This window comes from Panthera leo, chromosome B4 (assembly GCF_018350215.1).
Source record: "Panthera leo isolate Ple1 chromosome B4, P.leo_Ple1_pat1.1, whole genome shotgun sequence".
In the NCBI taxonomy this organism is placed as follows: Eukaryota; Metazoa; Chordata; class Mammalia; order Carnivora; family Felidae; genus Panthera; species Panthera leo.
Window position 1 is genome coordinate 124,161,426 of NC_056685.1, and position 24,975 is coordinate 124,186,400.

At 38.4% G+C, this 24,975-nt stretch overlaps 1 protein-coding gene across 2 annotated transcripts in view; it reads right to left on the reverse strand.

Moving 5' to 3' along the window:
• Positions 1-215: 215 nt before the first annotated feature.
• The window catches only part of SLC41A2 (solute carrier family 41 member 2), a 115,589-nt gene continuing 90,829 nt past the window's right edge, over positions 216-24,975 (reverse strand). For both annotated transcript variants that reach the window (XM_042947581.1, XM_042947580.1), the window contains one exon: positions 216-625. In XM_042947581.1, the coding sequence (XP_042803515.1) occupies positions 440-625 (186 nt within the window). In that variant the 3' untranslated portion in view covers positions 216-439. The remainder of the gene's footprint in view (positions 626-24,975) is intronic.

Genomic DNA, 24,975 nt, shown 5'->3' on the forward strand with positions numbered 1-24,975 from the left:
GTTGGGTCTCTTTCATTTTGTAGTAGGATTTGCAGTCCAACACATCTGTGAGACAAGAAAGGCTAAAGTAGAGCTCTGTTTCCTTGAACCTGGCATTGTAAGTTAAACAATAACACATATTTCCGCTACATCAGCGGTTTTTAACTTCTTCATTGTAAACATCCTATATTCTTTCCTATTTTGTTAATTTCAGAGCTTGAGCTTGTGTCTACATCTATGTCAAATTATCATTTATTCTATGAAAAGGAGCACAAATACTGTTGATTCTGGTTTTAACACAAATTCCTTAAAAAAATGTTAAGGCCATTTAATTGAATCAGGGCCAACTGAAGATTACCCTGGTAGAAGTCAAACTACTGATTTAAGATTTTTGAAAAAGAGTCATAAGTGGTTGTCTTGTGTTTTCCTCCGTGGAACTTGAGAACAGTTTGAGGACTTATTAGTCTCCAACGTCTCCATCTCGATCGCCAATAAGCCAAAGAAAATGAAAACTTAAGGCTAACAAAGCTGTTCCAAGCAGATCACCCAATGCCGTCAGATAGGGGATGGAGAAACTATCCGGGTCCTTTCCTTTCCTCCAGAAGTGATGGACCATCCAGTCAGCAATCCACAGCAAGGTAAACACCTAGAAAACACCAGAGATTACTTCTATTGCCTGGATATTCGTACCCCAGTAGACAAAACGCCCACTGGGCCATAATCCTACACCACTGCTTTCTGAAAGGAAGAGCATGCGTCAAGTCAAGAACCATGCTTGAAGAGAAGAAATCTTTAACTGACAAGAACATCTTTTCACAAGAAAAAATAGCGTGTGTATCTGTTATTAATAACATTTTTCTTCCACTTTTCATATACCTTCTCATTTTCTTCAAGCTTCCCCAAATCCCACTAATCCTTATATTGAATAGTATTATACAGTTGCCAAATCACTGTAATATTTCAACTTCTTTCTATATGATAAACCTGAGAAGAGCATATAAAGAAGGAAATAAAAACTAAAATAAGGAATAACATTTCTCCTATTGAAGGTATATCAAATGAAATAAAGATGGGGAACTGACCACACACTCACTAATTATAAGGCCATGGGTGGCTTCTCAAGGGAAATTTCAGCCAATGGTAAGGACAGTAACTAGAAGGGAGGTGTAGTGAGGAATGACTCCTCTACATGGATGTATTATAGATCTAGACATACAGTCAAAATATATTAAAGGGTTATTCAAATGCGAAGGTGATATATGTAAGCACTTTCTAGGATATCAGGAATATGAAGACGTTTGTAATGCTTTGAATTTTGGGACCAGATATTTTTCTCTTCGAATATTTAGAGTAGAAGGATTGTCTAATTTTCAAATTCCTTTAGTAAGAAGGGATTTGGGACTAGAGAGGTCCGTGTTCCCTGGTTGTGGACAACTCGTCAAGTAGAGTTTAGTGGCTACGAGCACTTCTCTGTCACCTACGAGCCAAATGAAGGCAAGTCGCTTAACCTCTCTATTTCTCGCAAGTGAACGTTAGAGATAATAATGGCACCTACCTTCACGAGAACGCTGTGAGGATTAAATAGACTGAATAGTTCGGTCCTTGGCACACAATAAGCTTTCATCAGATGTGTGCTACTAGTAGATTTTAATGGTGTCACTGCTAGGACCATTTGTGGCCATCTCATTCCTATTTCTATGTGCAGGAGGAGGCGCATCCTAGGCCCAGAGTCTACGCCAAGGGTCTGTTACCTTTCACTGACATGTAGATATGGAGGCTCACTTTGGGCGAGCTGCCTTGGGTTCTACACTTGTGTGTGCTGAGGTTTAGCTCTGACACCTTCAGAGGAGACTGGCTCGTCTACACAGAGAGACAGATGTGTACCCATTCCAAAGGAGTGAACTTTAAATATCTTTGGACATCTGTCAGAGAGGGAGGCTGTGTTTTAGCCCATTTTATTTTGTATGAAGTTATTTGTTCTTTAGTGTTTCCCTGGCAAAGACTGTTTTAGAATCACAGAAAGTTCCATCAGAACAATCTGTTTTGCGTGTGGAGGAAGCATGGAATATTAGAAATAATTCTGGACTTGAAAATGATAAGATGCGGATTTGATTTCCATTTATCAGCTGTATGACTGTGGGCAAGCTTCTTACCATGCTGAGTTTAAATTTTCTCATTTTTAAGAAAAAAATTTTAATGGTTATTCATTTTTTGAAAGAAAGAGACAGAGAGCAAGCGAGGGAGGGGCAGAGAGGGAGGAGACACGGAATCCGAAGCAGGCTCCAGGCTCTGAACTGTCGGGCACAGAGCCCGACATGAGACTTGAACCCACGAACCACGAGATCATGACCTGAGCTGAAGTTGGATGCTTAACCAACTGAGCCACCCAGGTGCCCCAAATTTTCCCATTTGAAGAAAACCCAAAAGGGCCTAATATCTGCCACACTGACTTTGAAGTAAGTAATAAGAGCCTTGGTCTGGGGGCATGAAGAGAAAGGTAAGAAAGCACGATCTCAGGGTACATCAATAAAAGCATAATGCACAGAGAGAGAAAGAGTCATCCACTGGACCCTGAATGGGCCAGGCCACATCTGGGCAGTGCATTCTGTTCCGGATGCCGTATTTCCATAGAAACTAGGTCACCCAAGTTTGCTAGATTCAGGGTCTAGCAAAGTGAGTAGCTCACAAAGCAGATACTTGGTATCCAACTGAATGCTGGGGAATCAGCGTGAGACAATGTCATACAACAGTCTGTCCCAGGCAGGGAGGGTGGCAGATGTGAATGTAAGAAGGTTATAGTATCAGGAGATGCTAGATTATAATACACAGCTTCAGAGGGTAGTTTTAGGCTAAAGGATAAAAGGTACCAAAAGACAGAACTTTTTTCAAGAAAACAATTGGGGTTGTCTATAAATAGAATAAGTTAGGTAGTAAGCTGTATAATACTGGACTATATGGAAGTTCAATAAAGGAATGTGCTGATGAATGAGTAATGTGTACAAGAGGAAACAACAGTTTTAAAGAGAAAAAGGTAGCTGATTTCCATGAGACTGGCAAGAAATGTAAATAAATAAATCTCTTTTATCATATATGCATCATATTATATATTCATGTAGGAGATATTTAATATATAGTTATATACATAAATTTATTCAATATATAACATCATACATATGTGATATATACACAATTTACTAATTCCTTGTTGCACATCTGCATTGAATAGATTAGATTTGTCTAGAACAGGAGTGGGCAAACTATAGTCCATGGACTAAATTCAACCTGCCAACTGTTTTTATAAATAAAATTTTATTGCAACACAACCCCACCCATTTATTTACTTACTTTCTATTTAGTCTATTATTCAATCCTCACAAGATTCTCATGAAATAGGCACTATTATTACTCTTGATGTTCATTTGGAGCAATCAGGTCGGAGAGGTTAAATAACCTGTTTTACAGGTTACACTACAATGACAGAACTATGTAGTTGTGACAGAGACCATATGGTCCACAGAACCCAAGACATTTACTCTCTGGCCTTTTACAGAAAAATGTGTGCTGACCTCTACTCAGGAGACAAATACTTATTCATACAGAAAGAAATAAAATAGCATCCTTACCTCATACACTAAAATAAATTCTAGCTAAGACTCAAGTACAAAAAGCAATAACTGAGAAGTTCTGTAAGAGAATGTCTTGTGACCTTGATGTAGGCAATGATCTCGTAAGTAAAATGCGTAAAAATGCATAAAATATTTTAGTTTATAAACAATTTTAAATTAAAGATTTATAAAAATAAATAAATTAATTAAAGATTTCTGTGGTTCAATAAATACCATAAATAAAGTTAAAAATCACTCTCCAGGCTTGGGGGAGAAAAAAATCTCTGCACTGTTTATAACTGACAAAGAATTAGTATTCAGAATATTTAAAGAGAATATACAGAGAACTCCTACAGTTCATAAGAAAAAGAAACAACCCAATAGAATAGAAAAGGGAATCTAAAGTGTTAATAAACATATGAAAAGATGCTCACCCTCACTAATAATACACGAATGCAAATTAAACCGCATTAAACTCCATTTCATACCCAACTGACTGGCAAAAATCAATTTTTAAGCAACAGTAATAGCAATTTTGTTTTGTGAAACAGCTGTAATGGGTACATGCAATGTTCAAAGAGGTTCATGTAAACGGATTGAATTCTCAAAATACCTCTATTATATGCTATGGACTATTACTATCCCTTTTTGACACAAGAGGATACTAAGGCATATGTGAAGGGTTGGAAGCCTGCCCGAGATCACACAGCTCACGGGCGGAGACAGGCTCAAACCCATATCATAGTCTAACGCTAAGGCCCAAATTGTCACCCGTCAGTGCAGCTCACTGTTTTTGGTCAAAAGAACTCTGCACTGCCAAAGGGAGTACAAATTGGCGCACTGCTTTGGGGACCAACTCGGCAACATGTGTGCATTTCCTCAATTCGGTAATTCCACACGAAAACATGATTTTTCCCCTCCGTTTCTTCTGCAGCATAGGTAAAAGGGTAAAATTGTTCATGGCTGAAGGAGACTGCCCCGGGGGCTTCACTGAGCCCCAGTCCCACGTGGCTACCTCAAGGACTGAGAAGACCAATATCTTGGTGTGTTTGCAAGAGCGCCGCCGGGAAACTCCGACATGCATGCTCGTTGCACCGTTGTCATAAAAGTCCAAAGTTGGAAATAACCTAGAAAGTCTCCAGGCAGAGGGATGACTAAATGAACTCCGAGGTCACATGACTGAACACTGCAGAGAAGCTAAAATGAATGAAAAAGAGCTACGCGACTCGATAGGAGCATGTCTCAAAAGCCTAAGGATTGAATGAAAAGGCAGTAGGAGACTACGTAAAGATTCCAATGAGGCTTATAAATACGACAAAAAATACAATATGTTATTTATAGATTCATTCCGTAGCAAGAGTACAGAAACATGCTTGGTAGTGACACATACCAATTTTGCTAACTGCTCGGGAGGGAATCAAATGAGACCGGGTACAGAAGGCACCAGCCCTATACATGATGTATTTTTGATTATTTTGAAGTAGTTGTTTAAACAATTTGTTAAGAGTTGATAAAGCTGGTGCTAAATACAAGATCATCTTATTTCCTATTTCCTATAGTTCCTGTTCATTTGTATTTTATAATTAAAAAAAAAAAAAAGTGAGCTGCTGGGGCAGTGGTAACTCACTGACCGGGGCGATCCAAGCTACATCTTAGAATGCCTGCCCAGGGGGATACCTGAGAGAGGAAGTCAAGTGTGCCCTGAAGAGGCCACAAAAGGTTTGGACTTGTTAGTACCAAATGGCTCTGAGGCTAACACCAAAGGGGTCTTTAAGTGTCTGTGTGTGGAGTGAGAAACTGGCTGGTTCTTTGATCATTCTTGCAACTGTCCTCTCCAGCTGGGAAATAAGGGGACGTTTTGTGGAGAAACTGAATGGGAAAGTCTCAGGACGCAAAAACACGAGGAAGTATCAGGCACTGGTTGAGAATGAGGATTAACTGGTAGTTAACAATGGGATCCCTTTAGCCCCTGGTTTTGTTCCAAGAACAGTGGCAGGTGGGAGTATACCCCCCAGAGAGGACATTAGACGTTCACATTTGGAGGGCTCCCAGTTAAGCGCCCCCACCCCTCCATCCTCTGCTGGTAGAGCGCCCAGTCAGCAGCCTTCTCCACTGCCAAGCTACCTAAGTTTGCCGTGCCGCAGTCTCCTCCCCGTAAGATAGAGGAAATGATGCCTACCTCAGCGAGACAATGATGTGAAGATGAAATTGGGCAGAATACTTAGAACAGCGCCCGATACATAGAAAGAGCATAACAAACACTGACTATGATTTAAAAAAACAACAGGTCATACATGAAGGAACAAGAACCTGACTTTTCCAATAGCAATACTGGGAGACGAGGAAGCAAACGCCTTCGACATTCTGAGAGAAAGGCATTTCCAAACTAGAATCCTATACCCGGTCAATTTATCTACTAAGTGTGGAGGCTAAACGGAAGCATTTTAAGACATGCATGCGCTCAGGAAGTTTTCTCCCATGTTCTCTTTCTTGGGAACTTTCTTGAAAATCTGTTGATGCAAAATGAGGGGAGAACCAAGAAAGAGAAAGAACGGGGATCAGGAAATAGAAGAGTGAACCGAAAAGAGCAAGGAGGGAAGAAAGCTCTGGGATGGGAGCCATGCAGTGGGCTGGGGAGCCAGAGTCCAGACACAGAAGGAGGATGGAGTGTCTGGAAAGGAGGTCTCTGTGATCAAGGCAAATGGCAAATTATCTGACATAATAGAGTTTGGGGGCAAAAAACTAAGTCTAGGTATGCAACAACTGTGATGGAGCACTTAGGAAAAAATTAAGGATAGGTCTATAGGAAACTATGCCAGTGAAAAAATAGGGCAATTATCTCTGGGAAAAAATCAAAGAGAGGTTAAGAGGAAGAAAATATAAAAGGAAAAGAAAGAAAATATCATTATACTGCATGACTCGGCTCTGTGATAAATGATATTTACGGTCATAGAATATAAACAATACTATTTGTTAAATAAATTTGAGCCTTCCTATATTAGGAGGATGAAAGTTGGGGAAATAAGGCATTGAGCAAGATGGCTATATCCTCATCTACCATAACTAAAAGTCCATAGATAATTTCTTAAATTAAGAAAGCAAAATTAGCAATCCAACATAGAAATAACAGAAGTAGTACCTAAAGTTGCTCTGGAGGACTAGTAGGAACTAGTTTTATACACACACACACACACACACACACACACACACACACACTTAAAAGAACTTTTTAAAGCATAATTGTATATAGAACATATCCTTTTCCAATATGTGACCCATGAATGAATTATGAAATCAATTTAATGTAATGAAATAGAATAAAATAGAATACAACGGGTTAGAGTAGAAAGTACTAGCATGCTACTAAGGACATTTCATAAAACTTTTGTTTCAGCTACAAAATTACATATATTTAAATATAAATAAAATATAGAAATATATATGCATTAGTTTCAGTATAAACATATTTCTTACTGAGTGTTGTGGTCGAAAACATTTGAAAGCTACTGATCTAACATGTACTTTTCACATGTTAGGTTCCAGGGATCTCACATGTGAATCTCTGGAAGGGGAAAACCATGCCATCTTTCTATTTGACCTCTTGGTTTCTAGCAAAACACTTTTACATGATAAGCCTGAAACAAATGGGTGTTGCTGAAGGGGCTCTACCACTGAATGACTGTGTTACTGTCAACGAGTGAATAAAACCCTCAAATGTTAGTTTCCTCATCTTTTCAATGAGATATCCATTAACTATCTCATTGGTACATTGCAGAAATTAACTAATATGTGTTAAGGGTTAAGCAAATGTCTGTACACAGTAAGTACTGATGGGGAGAAAAGAGAGGGTTTCAATACCACTAGAATTCTATAAACACTAGAGTGCAGAGTCTGAAGTTTCAGAGCTCAGTGCCTGGTGGTGCTCTGGTGAGGAAACAGGGCAAGAAATCCCCAAGAGCAGGCAGCAAGTCTGAAGGGTCTGTGTGCCACACGGGGAGAAAGTGGTTCCCCTGCTTGAAGAGCATTTGGTAGAGGCCATTCGGCCTCCCTGCTGGCAAAAGTCTCAGCGGACCCCAGAGAGCAGCCACATTTGCTGGTATTGGGACAAAGATGCTAGAGTGTGGCCAAACCTGGCACTGACTGTGTGTTGCGATTTGCCATAATCTCTGAACCTCTGTCACTGAGTGACCACACAAACGTTTTCTAGGGCAAGCCGGCACTGGGCCGTTGCTCAGCAAGACCCTCCCCGAGAGAGTTGGTGTGGGTCTCAGCCACAGGGGTTTTGAAACACAACCTCATTTGAGATAAAACTCTACAGAGAGGTGCTGCCTGGCAGGTAGACAGCTTGGGCACAGACAGGATAGAGGTGGGTAGCAGACAGAGAGGGCTGAGACAAAGGAGGGGTGGGGTTATTTTTAATCTTATTTTTTATTTTTTTAAATTTACATCCAAATTATTTAGCATATAGTGCAACAATGATTTCAGTAGTAGATTCCTTAAGCCCCTTACCCATTTAGCCCATCCCTCCTCCCACAACCCCTCCAGTAACCTTCAGTTTCTTTTCCATATTTATGAGTCTCTTTTGTTTTGTCCCCCTCCCTGTTTTTATATTATTTTTGTTTCCCTTCCCTTACGTTCATCTGTTTTGTACCTTAAAGTCCTCATACGAGTGAAGTCATATAATTTTTGTCTTTCTCTGACTGACTAATTTCACTTAGCATAATACCCTCCAGTTCCATCCATGTAGTTGCAAATGGCAAGATTTCATTCTTTTTGATTGCCAAGTAATACTCCAGTGTATATATATATACCACATCTTCTTTATTCATTCATCCATCGATGGACATTTGGGACTCTTTCCATACTTTGGCTATTGTTGATAGTGCTGCCATAAACATTGGGGTGCATGTGTCCCTTCGAAACAGCACACCTGTATCCCTTGGATAAATGCCTAGTAGTGTAATTGCTGGGTTGTAGGGTAGTTCTATTTTTAGTTTTTCGAGGCACCAAGGAGGGGTGTTTGATTATGGGTTGGTGAGTGCTCAAAGTTCCTGCACCAGAGACTAGGGAGCTGGGTGAAACCATTTCCACCTCCCCTGCACACTCGCATGCACATGGATCCACCCCAGGAAGCTAAGCAGCCCCATCTAGTGGAGAATCTAGCCATTACACCAAACCCCACCCAACTGTGCCCTCCAAGGACATCCCCCAGAAGACCAGCACAAGTCACTCCACCTGCTTAGTGTACGGACTATAGAGTGCTTCATAGTTTCAGTTCTAGGAGAAACTGGATGTAAATTCATTTGGGTTTCATTCTGTTTGGTGGGTCATTTGTTTTCTTTGCTTGTTTTTGCTTACATTGCTTTCTTTTTTCCTTCTTTTCTTTCTCTTTCTTGGATACAGAAAGAGAAAAAAATTATTTTATGTTTTTAAATTTTTAAATCTATTATTACATATTTTTTTAATTTTTAAATTTTTTCTTACCTTTTTTCCCTTTTTTTTTTTCTATATTCTACCGTTTCTTTCAACAAGGAGACAAAAACACACCTGGGATCTAGCTTTGTTTATTTGATTTTTTGTTTTGTTTTTAATTTTTCAATTTTAATTTATTTTATTAACATTTTTCTTCCCCCAAAATGACGGAATTCACCCCAAAAGAAAAAACAGGAAGAAATGACAGCCAGGGACTTAATCAACACAGATAATAAGTAAGATGTCTGAACTAGAATTTAGAACCACAGTATAAGAATACTAGCTGGGGTTGAAAAAAAGCACAGAAGACACCAGAGAATCGCTTTCTGTGGAGATAAAAGAAATAAAATCTAGTTAGGCTGAAATTAAAAATGCTATAAATGAGATGCAATCTCGAATGGATGCCACGATGGCACAGATGGATGAAACAGAGCAGTAAATCAGCAATATAGAAGATAAAATTATGGAGAATAATGAAGTGGAACAAAGAGGGAAACAAAAGCAAAAGATCATGATACAAAACTTAGAGAACTCAGTGACTCATTAAATAGGAATAACACCCAAATCATAGGAATTCCAGAAGATAGAAAGGGGGGAACAAATTATACCAGAAAACATTCCCAATCTGGGGAAGGACACAGGCATTAAATCCAATAAGCACAAAGAACTCCCAATAGATTCAACAAAAACCAACCATTACCAAGGCATATCACAGTCAAATTCACAAAATACACAGGCAAGAAAAGAATTATGAAGCAGCAAGGGGGAAAAAAGTCCTTAACCTTTAAGGGAAGACAGATCAGCTTTGCAGCAGACCTATCCACAGAAACTTGACAGGCCAGAAAGGAGTGGCAGAATATATTCAACCTGCTGAATCAGAAAAATATGCAGCCAAGAATTCTTTATCCAGCAAGGCTGTCATTCAAAAAAGAAGGAGAGATAAAGAGTTTCCCAGAAAAACAAAAACTAAAGGAGTTTGTGACCATTAAACCAGCCCTGCAAGAAATTTTAAGGGGGACTCTTTAAGTGGAGAAAAGACAAAACAAAAAAGATCAAAGCAACAAAGACTAGAAAGGACCAGAGAACATCACCAGAAACACCAACTCTACAGGCAACACAATAGCACTAAATTCATACCAGAGACTTATTTTAGACCTGAGACCACCTACAGATCAAAAGTAAGAGGATGGAGAACCATCAATCATGCTAATGGTTGTCAAAAGAAAGCTGGAGTAGACATACTTATATCAGACACACTCGATTTTAAAATAAATACTGGAACAAGAGACGAAGAAGGGCATTCTATCGTAATTAAGGGGTCTATCCACCAAGAAGATCTAACAATTGTAAACATTTATGCTCCAAGCATGGAACGTCCAAATATATAAATCAATTAATCACAAACATAAAGAAACTGATTGACAATAATACCATAACAGTAAGGGACTTCAATACCCCACTTACATCAATGGACAGATTGTCTAACTAGAAAATCAGCAAGGAAACAATGGCTTTGAATGACACACTGGACCAGATAGACTTAACAGATATATTCAGAACATTTCATCCTAAAGCAGCAGAATACACATTCTTCTTGATTGCACATGGAACATTCTTCAGAATAGATCACATACTGGAGCACAAATCAGCCCTCAACAAGTACAAAAAGACAGAGACCATACCTTGCCTATTTTCAGACCACAACGCTATGAAATTCGAACTCAACCACAAGAAAAAATTTGGAAAGGCCATGAATACTTGGAGATTAAAGAACATCCCACTAGGGGCGCCTGGGTGGCTCAGTCGGTTAAGTGTCCGACTTCGGCTCAGGTCACGATCTCACGGTCCATGAGTTCGAGCCCTACGTCCGGCTCTGGGCTGATGGCTCAGAGCCTGGAGCCTGCTTCCGATTCTGTGTCTCCCTCTCTCTCTGCCCCTCCCCCGTTCATGCTCTGTCTCTCTGTCTCAAAAATAAACATTAAAAAAAAAAAAAAGAACATCCCACTAAAGAATGAATGGGTTAACCAAAAAATTAAAGAGGATATTAGGAAGTATGTGGAAGCTAATGAAAATGAAAACCCGACAGTCCAAAACCTCTGGGATGCAGCAAAGGTGGTTATAAGAGGGAAGTATACAGCAATCCAGGCCTTCCTAAAGAAGGAAGAAAGGTCTCAAATATACAACCTACCCTTATACCTAAAAGAGCTGGAAAATAACAGCAAATAAAGCCTAAAACCAGAAACAGAAGAAGGTAAGTAACAAAGATTAGAGCAGAAATCAATTTTATATATACATAGCTGTAGAACAGATTAATGAAACCAGGAGCTGGTTCTTTGAAAGAAATAACAAAACTGACAAACCCTTAGCCAGATTGATCAAAAAGAAAAAGGAAAGGATGCAAATAGATAAAATCACAAATGAAAGAGGAGAGATCTCAACCAATACCACAGAAATACAAACAATAACAGGAGAATATGAGCAGTTATATGCCAAAAAATTGGGCCATCTGGAAGAAATAGGCAAATTCCTAGAAACATATAAACTACCAAAACTTGGGGCGCCTGGGTGGCTCAGTCGGTTGAGCAACTGACTTCAGCTCAGGTCATGATCTCACGGTTTGTGAGTTCGAGCCCCACGTCGGGCTCTGTGCTAACAGCTCAGAGCCTGGAGCCTGCTTCAGATTCTATGTCTCCCTCTCTCTCTGCCCCTCCTCTACTCATGCTCTGTCTCTGTCTCAGAAAAAAATAAACATTAAAAAAATAAAAAATAAAAAAATAAATAAACCACCAAAACTGAAACAGAAAGAAATAGAAAATTTGAACAGACCATAACCAATTAAGAAACTGAATCACTAATCAAAAATTTCCCAACAGACAAGAGTCCACAGCCAGATGGTTTTCCAGGAGAATTATAACAAACATTTAAAGAAGAGTAGGGGTGCCTGGGTGGCTCAGTTGGTTAAGCGTCTGACTTCAGCTCAGGTCATGATCTCACAGTTTGTGAGTTCGAGCCCCGTGCCAGGCTCTGTGCTGACAGCTCGGAGTCTGGATCCTGCTTCGGATTCTGTATCTCCCTCTCTCTCTCTCTGCCGCTCCCCCACCCCTCAAAATTAAAATAAAAACATTAAAAAAAATTTAAAGAAGAGTTAACATCTATTCTTTTGAAGCGCTTCCAAAAAATATAACTGGAAGGAAAACTGCCAAACTCATTCTATGAAGCCAGAATTACCTTGATTCCAAAACCAGACAAAGACCCAACTAAAAGGGAGAACTACAGGAAATTTCCCTAAGGAAAATAGATGCAAAAATTCTCAACAAGATTACTAGCCAACCAGATCCAACAATACATTAAAAGAATTATTCACTATGATCAGGTAGGATTTATTCCTGGGATGCAGGGCTGGTTTAATATATGCAAATCAATCAATGTGATACATCACATTAATAAAAGAAAGGATGAGAACCACATGATCCTCTCAATAGATGCAGAAAAAGCATTTGACAAAATACATCATCCTTTCAGGGTAAAAACCCTCAGGAAAGTAGGGATAGAAAGAACATACCTCAAGATCATAAAGGCCATATATAAAAGACCCACAACTAATATCATCCTCAATGGGGAAAAACTGAGAACTTCCCCCCTAAGGTCAGGAACATGGCAGGGAAGTCCACTCTCACCACTGTTACTCAATATAGTGTTGGAAGCCCTAGCCTTAGCAATCAGACAACACAAAGAAATAAAAGGCATCCAAATTAGCAAGGAGAAAGTCAAACTTTCACTCTTCACAGATGACATGATACTCTATATGGAAAACCCAAAAGATTCACCAAAAAACTGCTAAAACTGATCCATGAATTCAGCAAAGTCGCAGGATATAAAATCAATGTACAGAAACCAGTTGCATTTCTATATACCAATAATGAAGTAGCAGAAAGAGAAATCAAGGAATTGATCCCTTTTACAATTGCACCAAAACCCATAAAATACATAGGAATAAACTTAACCAAAGAGGTGAAAGATCTATACACTGAAAACTACAGAAAGCTTATGAAAGAAATTGAAGACACACAAAAATGGAAAAACATTCCATGTTCATGGGTTAGAAGAACAAATATTGTTAAAATGTTGACACCGCCCAAAGCAATCTACATATTCAATATAGTCCCTATCAAAAGAATACCAGCATTCTTCACAGAGCTAGAGCAAACAATTCGAAAACTTGTATGGAATCAGAAAAGACCCCAAATAGCCAAAGTAATGTTGGAAAAGAAAACCAAAGCTGAAAGCATCACAATTCCAGACTTCAAGCTGTGTTATGAAGTGGTAATCATCAAGACAGTATGGTACTGGCACAAAAACAGACACATAGATCAATGGAACAGAATAGAGAACACAGAAATGGACCCACAAACGTACGGCCAACTAATCTTTCACAAAGCAGACAGAATATCCAATACAAAAAAGACAGTTTCTTCAGCAAATGGTATTGGGATAACTGGACAGCAACATGCAGAAGGATGAACTTGGACCACTTTCCTACACCATACACAAAAATAAACTCAAAGTGGATGAAAGACCTAAATGTAAGACAGGAAACCATCAAAATCCTAGAGGAGAGAACAGGCAACAACCTCTTTGACCTCGACTGCAGCAACTTCTTGACATGTCTCCAGAGGCAAGGGAAACAAAAGCAAAAATGAACTATTGGGACCTCATCATCTCAAGATAAAAAGCTTTGCACAGTGAAAGAAACAATCAGCAAAACTAAAAGGCAACTGACGGAACGGGAAAAGATATTTTCAAATGAAATATCAGATAAAGGGTTAGTATCCAAAATCTATAAAGATCTTATCAAACTCAACTCCCAAAAAACAATCCAGTGAAGAAATGGGCAGAAGACGTGAATAGACACTTTTCCAAAGAAGACATCCAGATTGCTAACAGACACATGAAAAGATGCTCAACATCACTCATCATCAGGGAAATACAAATCAAACCATAATGAGATACCACCTCACACCTGTCAGAATGGCTAACATTAACAACTCAGGCAACAACAGATGTTGGCGAAGATGTGGAGAAAGAGAAACCCTTTTGCATTTCTGGTGGTAATGAAAACTGGTTCACCCACCCTGGAAAAATGTGGAGGTTCCTCAAAAAATTAAAAATTGAGCCACTCTACAACCCAGCAATTGCACTACTAGGTATTTATCCAAAGGATACAAAAAGTCTGATTCGAAGGGGCACATGCACCCCAATGTTTATAGCAGCACTACTGACAATAGCCAAAGTATGGAAAGAGCCCAAATGTCCATCGACTGATAAATGGATAAAGAAGATGTGGTATACACATACAATGGAATAATACTCAGTGATCAAAAAGAATGAACTCTTGACATTTGCAACAACATGGATGCAACTAGAGTGTATTACGCTAAGTGAAATAAGTCAGTCAGAGAAAGACAAATATATGATTTCACTCATAGGTGGACTTTAAGAAACAAACAGATGAACATAGGGGAAGGGAAGCAAAAATAAGATAAAAACAGAGAGGGAGACAGACCACGAGAGATTCTTAAATACAGAGAACAAACTGAGGGTTGCTGGTGGGGTGTTGGGTGGGGGGTACAGGCTCAATGAGTGATGGGCATTAAGGAGGGCACTTGTTGGGATGAGCACTGGGTGCTACATGTAAGCGATGAATCACTAAATTCTATTTCTGAAATAATTATTATACACTATGTATAATCCAACTAACTTGAATTTAAATTTTAAAAATAATAAAAATAAAAGGTTATTGGACTGGAAGTGTAAACACTGGTTTCTAACACTTACTAACATGATCTTTCCCCCTGAGCCTTAGTTTAGCCTTCCTGAAAATAGATGAATTTATGTCGTCACCATCTGTTCTAGCTCTGGAGTACAAAGGTAAGAAATCTGTTGTCCTAAATTACATAGTGATTGTTTGCCTCACCTTTGCATTTCTTCTCCTGCCCTGCCACACATTCTTACTCTTTTAAATAGGATTTAAATTCCCTTCCCATGCAATTTCTTTTTAAAGGTATTGGGATGACTTAAAGTTCATGCAGGTTTCAATTTATTAAATTATTTTTTTGCAAGTTAACAAAGGATATCAGTGTTTCCTTGGAACAGTGTACAATGCATTATTAAAGTCACAACGAATATCAGATACTTCTTAATGCAACATGTTTTATTTTAAAACTAAGTGATTATTTAAGGACTGCATGCTTTTCACTGCAAAAACACACTGAAATCAAACCAAGGGTAGACTGTGTTTTTACATCGTCTGTTTTTTATGAAATATGCATAAATTCTTTAGGTAAATATACCTTCTGAAAAGGCAACTTTGTAGCCTGTTCTGCATGTTCTAGATGTGTTGCTTGGAATTTAAATAAATATCCCAAATACAAGAATATATGTTTGCTTTGGACGATATTGATTCTCTTGGCCAGCTCCTTCTTTGAGCTAGAATCAACATTCCTGGGTACTAGCATCCCCTCAATGTCCCAAATGCCAGTAACAGCCTTGTGTACTGTGTAAAGAAAGATGATTCTTCAGGGAAGGAAGGCTTAGAAATATGGTACAAATAAATGCCAGGAGTAGCAAATTAGTGCAGTTCTTCCAAACCCCTAACTTACAAAGGCTGAATTTACTTCTATAAAAATGTGCTTCCCTAATCCAGTCTCCAGACTAGAAACCCTACTCATTAAAATCTAATATACAAATGTTTGCTCAGAAGAATTTAGGATTATCAGTCAACAGGAATTCAATCTAATTCTGATATTTAAATAAAAGCATCTTTTCTTTGGTCTAAACTATTCTTGGGAGGTGGCAGGTGGACGAAGGTGGGAAAAGAATAAACCTTGTTTTGAGAAGGAGTCCATAATATTCTCAAGGAGTCCATGGCACAAAAACGGTTAAGACCTTCTGTCCAAAAGAAACTTTTATTTATTTTTTTTATTTTTTATTTTTCACTAAGGGAATATCAGCTTTATTTTGTAACTTTTAGAATGTGGAGCTTTACAAGGTACAAATACTAAGGTTCTGGTAGTGTTCTGTTTTTTTTTTTTTTAATTTTTTTTTTAACGTTTATTTTTTTGAGACAGAGAGGGACAGAGCATGAACAGGGGAGGGTCAGAGAGGGAGACACAGAATCTGAAACAGGCTCCAGTCTCCGAGTCGGCACAGAGCCTGACGCGGGGCTCGAACTCACAGACCGTGAGATCATGACCCGAGCTGAAGTCGGACACTCAACCGACTGAGCCACCCAGGTGCCCCATGTAGTGTTCTATTTCTTAAGCTGACCGCTGAGGGTCCTGGTGTTCACTGTATTATTATTCTTCATACTTTGTGCAGGTCACTGTTTAGTCAATATTTAATATATAATTAAAACTTTAAAAAAGCATAATTTTTGGCTGGGTGCTCATTAACCCTGGCCCAGTTAATCCTGCCACTGATCACTCCCTCATCTGACCATGTCATTCTGTTCCAATCATGCAAAGAGCCAGTGATAACTAATGTCACTTAACATTAGGAAATGACAGCCTGGAAAATTAAAAGAAAAAAAAAAAGTCAGGCAAAATAAGATGTTTCTTAGTTTCTAATAAGAGGAAAAAGGATAGAAATAAAACATATGTGCATAGCTATAGAAAATGAACCTTTATTGATTTTCAACTACCAAGCTAAATTACTTGAATGCTGTTAGTACCCACAGAATAATAAGGAAAGACGCAATCAGCAGAGACCAGGCCCTGAGCCACTTAGGGGCTCCTCCTTCACCCTCTGCCCTTAGCCCAAAGATGGCCCTGCTTGTCTTACAAGTAGGAGGCCTTTCTGTGGGTTGCCTAGCAAAACACTTAACTGAGGAAAAAAAAAAAAAAAAAAGAATATTCATTCATTTAAAACCACTTATTGTATGCCTTTCCAATATATGTATTACTCAAATTTGAGAAATAATCTTTAAAAAATGTGTTTTTTTAATAGCACACCGAAATATTTGTGGTGGTGGTCTTTGGATTGGGGCAATTTTACCATCATGAATACATGTTGCTTGACAATACGAAACAAAATTCAAACTAAAACACACAAAAACCCCATGAAATGATGACCCAAAACCCCTTCCTTGCCTAAATTCAGTACAGAAATCTGTTTTTTCACTTTACTAGGTGACATAGTGTCTCAGAAAACAGATTTAAAAGGATAACTTTGAAATCTATAGGAAGTGAGTAATAAATAGTGCTAGAACATGGAACTACCTGGAACCACTCTGATTGCAGGTAAAATAAAAGGTGTCAGGAGTACAGTTCTGAACTTCTTTGACCTTAGAAAGGTAAACCCTGAAAGGAAGACAACTCATTTTAATGGGAGAAAGGAGCAAAGAAACAATTGAGAGATTTGAAAATAGATCTTTTCTTGATATAGAAGGGTCTAAAGTTATGCTTAGAGACAGAATATGGAGAGAAGCAGGGAACAGAGTTGGATGTACAAAAAGAAGGAACATGCGTAGTTAATCGAATTCACATCTTAGAAAAAAGCAGCCATGAGAAGTGACAAGTGTGAAAGCCCAGACATAATCCACTTGGACTTCCATAAGGTTTGAGATACAGTATCACATAAGAATTCATAAATATAATTACTGCTGCTGTTGAAATGCTAGCACACTGAGAACTCTTTGTTAAGAGTAGAGAACAAAAGGATGTTGATTTGGCAGGAATCACAGAAAAAAACATCTACATTAGTTTTGGTTATTTGGCATATCTGTAGCTGTAAAAATAAAAATACTCCCATAAATGAACTGAGACCCACATAAAGAGAGCTTGCAATTAAAAAGAACGGCCAAAAAAAAAAAAAAAAAAAAAAAAGCAAATGATTTCTCTTGAGGCTAAAATTAAAAAAAAAAAAAAAAAACACCATGTGAAGGCTCAAAAGAAAACAGTTGCATAAGAATAGATATATACATCAGTGAAACAGAATAAAATTTAGAAAGAGACCCACATATACATAGTAAATTGATTTCTGATAAAGGCACTAAAGTCATTCAAGGAGGGTAAGGCTAGTTTTCTCAATAAATGGGGCTGAAACAACCAAGTATTCACAAGAAAAAATATGAACCTTAATCTGTAGTTCATAAAAATTAACTCAAAATGGATCAGAGCCCCAAAGAAAAGCTAAAAAATCCAGAAAATTTCTAAAACAAAAAAGCACTAACCGTAATGAAAAAAATTGATAAACTGAACTTTATTAAAATTGAAATTCCTACTGTTAAAATATATGGTTAAGAAAATGAAGAAGCAATGTACAGACTGGGAGAAAATATTTTCAATACATGTATATGACAAAGGACTTATACCCAGAATATACAAAGAACTCTTAACAACTCCATAAGTCAACCCATTTTAAAAAATGGACATAAGATTTGGACTTCACAAAAGAAAACATGAACGGCCAGTAAACCCATGAAATTAACCCTGTTAATCAGGAGGCACATGGAAATTACGATGGTCATGAGCTACCACTTTTATACCCACTGGAATGGCTAAAGGCATAAAGACTGACAATCCTAAGTAATGGTGAGGATGTAGAACAATGGGAACTCTCACCCTAATGGGAATGCAGAACAGTATAACCACTTTGGAAAAAAGACTGGCAGTTTCTTCTAAAGTTTCCAGAAGATCCAGCAACTCTACTCCTGGGTATTTACCCAAGGGAAACAGAAACATATGTCTACACAAAACTTATACATAAATGTTAATATCAACTTCATTCATAATAGACCCAAACTGGATACAAACCAAATGCTCATCAGCAGGTGAATGGATAAACCAGTTGGGTATAGTCATATGATAGAATACTAAGCAGCAAAAATGGAACAAATTACTAACATATGTAACAATATGGATAAATTTCAAAACACATGTGGAGTAAAAGAAGGAGTCAAAGAATATAAATTTATATTCATTTATATGAAAACTCAGAAAAGGAAAATACAATTTATAATGATAAAGGATAGATCAGTGGTTGTCTAGAGCCAGGGATGGAGGGGCACTGACTGCAAAGGGGCATGAGGGAACTTTTTGAGGGCGAAGGCAATGTTCTATATGTTGATTGTGGTGGTTGTTACATGGATGTATGCATACGTCAAACTATGCAAACTACACAAACTAAGCAAACTACAAACTATGCAAACTATGTATGCAAACTCATCAAACTACACTTTACACAGGTATGGTTTACTGCATATAAATTAGACCTTAATGTCATTGTCTTTCAAAATTGCTTTTGTTGGAGAATTCATCTCTTTAAAACAAGTAGCAGTGTGCAGCACATAGGGAGAGGTTTGATAAGTATCTGTTGAACTTTTTAAATCTGTTTATAAAGGAAAGGAAATTCCTAAAAATATGTAAGGACTCTGATAGGGGTTTCTTCTAGGAACAGCCTACAGCAGGGGTCAGCAAACTATAGCCTGTCTGGCCCAGCACCTACCTGTATGGCCCATAAGCTAAGAATTTGGTATTTCTAAATGGTTGAAAATAACCAAAGAAAAAATAGTATTTTGTGACACATAAACATTTTAGGAAATTTCATTTCCAGTGTCCATAGGCAAAGTTTTGCTGGGACACCAGCCACACTCATTTATTTACATATTGTCTGTGGCTGCTGTTGTGCTGTTCTAGCAGAGTTGAGTACTTGTGACAGAGACCGCATGGCCTCCAAGTCCTAAAATGTTGACTCTCTAGCCCTTTTCAGAAAAAGTTTGCTGACCCCTGCCCTCGAGTGTAGGACCTCTTTCTGTCATCCTCTGCTAATAAATAATGAAATTACCAGGTTAAATTCTTGGTCCTTTTACTTTGTGATAGAATAGACAGAACAAAGACTTTGAAGTAACACAGATCTAAATTCAAATTTTATCTACTACTTAACTACTTCTGTTACTCTGCATAATTTTTTTTTTAAATGTTTATTTATTTTTGAGAGAGAGGGAGACGGAGAATGAGCAGGGGAGGAACAGAGAGAGGGGGAGACACAGAATCCAAAACAGGCTCCAGGCTCTGAGCTGTCAGCACAGAGCCCTACTATGTCGGGCTGGAACCCATGGACCGTGAGATCATGACCTGAACTGAAGGTGGACGCTTAGCCAACGGAGCCACCCAGGCTCCCTGACTCTGCATAAGTTTTTTAAACTTTCAGTCTCTCTGATTTGTCACTTGGAAAGTAGAGAAGACTGCATATCTCAGAGGGCTGCTAAAAGTATTATGTGAAATAATTTCAATGAAAAGTGTTGTCTGGGGCACCTGGGTGCCTCCAGTCGGTTGAGCAGTCAGCTCTTGGTTTCAGCTCAGGTCACGATCTCATAGCCTGTGGGATTGGGCCCCATGTTGGGCTCTGTGCTGACAGTGTGGAGCCTGCTTGGTATTCTCCCTCTCTGCCCCTCCCCTACTCATGGGCTCACACCCTCTCTCCCTCTTAAAATAAATAAATAAACATTAAGAAAAAATGGTGTCTGGCTAGGGCACCTGGGTGGCTCACTTGGTTAAGCATCTGACTCTTGATCTCAGCTCAGATCCTGATCTCAGAGTTGTGAGTTCCAGCCCCACATTGGGCTCCGAACAGGACGTGAAGCCTACTTAAAAAAAAAAAAAAAAAAAAGTCATCTGGCAATTAATAGACACTTAATAAATATTAGTTCATATTCTTCTTGTAAATAGGGTATCTAAGAACAGTAGCGAGTAGAAACAGAGGCAAGGAGAAAAAGAATGATCCTGATCACTCACCAAACAGTTTTTGAATTAGAAGCCACAAAGCTATTGTTTCTTCCTTTGCCCCAGTTCTTATTCTGGCACAAGTTAGTTATCAAACTTCATTTACTTTCTTTTTTAGTTGTATATGCCTTTATCTATACTTAATATAAATGTAATAATATATTATGTATTCTTTTTGTGTCTGGCATCTTCTGCTCAAGCGGTTAGCAACCATGTCAAGTATTTTCCCAAATATCCAAAGTATGCTCAATGCATCTTGAATCCAATTTAACGAATATTTATTGGTACCTAACATAGAAAACACTGTGATAAGCTTTCTGGGTTACTCAGAAAAGAATATGACATAGTTATTGCTTTCAGTGAGATCAGAATCAAAAAGAAACATGACTGAAATGCCTAAAATAATCTAAGAATTATATAAAGCTGAATGTATTTGATAATTATTTACTGCATTAGGGGCTGGTGCTGAGTCTATGATGATGAATAAAATAATCCCTGATCTTTTTGTCTATGTACAGGTACAACCCTGTTTGAAAGGAATGTCAATTATTCAGCTAAAAACAAAACAAAACAAAACCAAAACAAAACAAAACAAAACAAAACATGATCCCTGGATAAGACTGAACGATGGACATCCTCTGGGGGAAAAAATGGAAGGGACCTTAGAGGAGCCGGAAGGTAATACCAGTCGAGAACCTAAAACAGGTTCTCCAAGGAGCACCTGAGTGGCTCAGTCGGTTAAGCACCCAGCTCTTGATCTCAGCTCAGGTAATGATCTCATGGTTTGTGAGACAGAGCCCCGTGTTGGGCTCTGTGCTGGCAGTGCAGAATCTGCTTGGGATTCTCTCTCTCTGGCCCTCCCTCACTCCTGCATGCTTTCTCTCTTTCACAAAATAAATGAATAAAACTTAAAAAAAAAAACAAAAAACAGGTTCTCCAGAGCACCCCCAGGAACAGATGATTCATAGAACTTGACTATTAACCCAAGATTCTCAGAACAGAGATGATCATACAAGTAGACAGCTTCCACACAAGACTATCAAAATAATAGTTCCAGTTATAGATGACAGAATGGCTTTGGACTTTCTTTTGGCCAACTGAAACCATTACTAACACTCATGTTCTTTATACCTGACCCACATTACAGGTGGAATACAGCAATCTATATCTAAGCTGAAAGAAAAGGCAGTCTGGCCACCTAGGGAATGCCTAAGACTTGTTTTCTTGGTCATACCTGAAAAACCTTAGGTTATGCGAGTGAAATATATACTAGTCCCTCCCAATACTTCTAATTATTCTTGTTTGCCTCAGAGTCATTTGATGTTTATTGTCTAGCACCTCAAATTCTTCTACAGTTACTGTCCTGGCAGATGTTTCAATAAATGCTTCAAAGAAATAAATGAAATCATGCTGATTGATACAAACTGAAAATCAGAGCTTCACAAATGAAACCCCATCTTCAAGAAGAACCAACAACAGAGGGGAAGGTCTGGACAATCCTTAATGATCTCCTGGAGCTTTGACTGAGTTAAGAACAATGGGGACTGAGAATTTCGAAAGTTCCCCCATTCCCGGGAAAACACTGATGATTCTTTCACCATGTAACAAAAAGCCGACAGAAGTGGTTTTGAATTCATTCAATCAATAAACAACTTACATTCTTGAACACACTTTAAAAGCCAGCCAATCAATGACAGTCCTTGCTTCTGAAGTAGCCAATTAGGAACAAATTCAGTCCAATAAGTATACGGCTTGGGGCCAACCAAACAACACTACTCACACCCCAGTAACCGTACTTCTCCACCTGGCATCAGCCCACTTGTGCTTTTGAACCCTCAACTCCCAAACCCTAAACCCTATGTAAGAATGGCAGTTTGCTGTCTCTTAATTTTAGATACAGAATGATGGTCTCATCCTCCTTTGACATTGTTTAAACATTCCTTTCAATAAGTACAACTAGAGCTGACATAGACATTTAGCTTTAAAATTTTTTTTTAAAGTGGCATGGCACTAAACATTTTTTTTAAAATAAGCTAAACATTTTAAGTGATAAAATCAGGTCAGGTCAGAATTTTTACAGTGACTATTCTGGAATCACAGTTAACCAGGACTTTATTCTGGCAAATTTGAGTAATGGTTTTTATATTTTTCAATTAAGTGCTTTCCCATAGCTGTGTTATAAGATTTTTTTTTTTTTTTTGTCAGTGATGGATGAGTGCTCTAAGTCACGTCTGCAGTCTCAGCAGGATTCAGAGCACGGGTGGTTACATCCTCACCAGAACACTAGAAAAAGACAGCTCAGCGTCTCTGGCCCTACCTTCGTCTTCATCAGGGTCGACAAGCCTGAAGAGAACTCCCTTTCTCAATGCCTCACTACCCAAGGGATCCAGCATGCTATGTCTCCAATGAGGCAGGCTATGGTTTCATCTTCTGCGGCTGTCTGGCCTGGAGCCCGAGCATACTTGTCTAGAGAATTAATCCTAAAAAGGGATTTGGGAAATTGTCTCCATCTTAAGACCCTACAACCTAAGCTACAATAGCGTCATCACACTATCGTATCACAAAAAATACAATCAAAACAAGGTGAAAAGGGAATCTCAAAAATTCACCTGTTTCAACTGTCTACCTTAAGGTAACATATTCATCAACTCGCAAAGCTAAAGTAGGTGTTTTTAGAACAAGAGAAGAAAATTCCTGCAACTGTTGACCCTCTCCTCACATTTCCTTACCATTCTCTTCATACTTTTCCTTCAACCCAAACAGAAACCAATGAAGAAACAGAGACAGAATGCAGAAAGAATAAAGAGATCCTTATTTCCCATTTGAAATCTGGTGGATTTAAATCTTGAGGAGTGAGAAAAGAATGGGAATGAGGTCAGGCAACCTGTTACAATCCCCTAATTGCTTAGATCCTTCCTTTGTGATGCCATCTAGGAATAGGATTTGAGTTAGTGTTGTAATAAAAAAAAAAAAAAAAAAAAATATATATATATATATATATATATATATATATATATATATATATAACCATACCATTTAATAAGGCCTACTATGTGCCACACATTTAAACATTATTACTACTATACAATGAGGAGTCATTATCCTCATCTTGCAGGCAAGAACAATGAGACCCCTAAGGAATTAAGCAACTTGCCTAGGGCTGAGCCAATTAACTCTCTCAGTTATTGGGTAGTTATCCTGGGATTCCAGTTATGGGCAGGTTGCCACCACATGGCTACATTCTTCCTTACTGAGAATGACTCCAAGCAATTACTGGGGTATCAGAATCATGGTAGGGACTCTTGATGCTAGATTCCATAGGTCTTGATCCTATCACTGATCCCCTAAGAGACTCATTACTCCAGTAATCCACAGCTACTAGTGATGATGGTAATAAAATAGTAAAACCGTAATAGCACCTTTCATAGATTATCTCGTTTCATCCTTATAACAACAGCCAACAAGGTGGGTCTATTCTTAGCCACTTTTTATATATGAGAAAACACAGTCCCTGAGAGGTTACCGTGCTTAAGCTGACACAGGTACAAGTGGTGAATACCAGAGCCCAAGCCCTTACATACTATGCTCCCTGCATCGGATGAATGAAATGTTATCAGATCTCACAAGTTTGTTGCAAGGGGAACAAATTTTGAAAATCATCATTTTGTAAAACAAAATAAACTCGTCAGTCCGGTCTTCAAGATCCTTCACGATCTTGCCACAATCTGTTAATTTTCAACCTTTTTTTCCATCACTTCTTTACATAAGCCCCTATGCTCCATAAATTTTCTTACTATTTTCTGTAAATGCCCTGACTTTTCTCATTTACCTAATGCTATTTCCTTTTGCTGAAATGGCATTTTCTATGGATTCCACAAAACAAAATTTTATCCATTATAAATCTTCCTCCCCATGGAGGGAAAAACTCCCACTACTGAACTCCCATAGTGCTTTGTGCTTCTCTCAGGACATTTGTTTTCTTGACTGGATTCCTACCTGACTTCAGTAGACAAAGATTCTATGTAAACTCTGTGCAATGAAGGCCCTTCTGAGGCAAAATGCCAGGCTGGAAGGAATATGAGGATGGAACAAAATAGAGACAAAAGGCAGCTTTAAGTCTTCAGAAACTGCCATCCTAA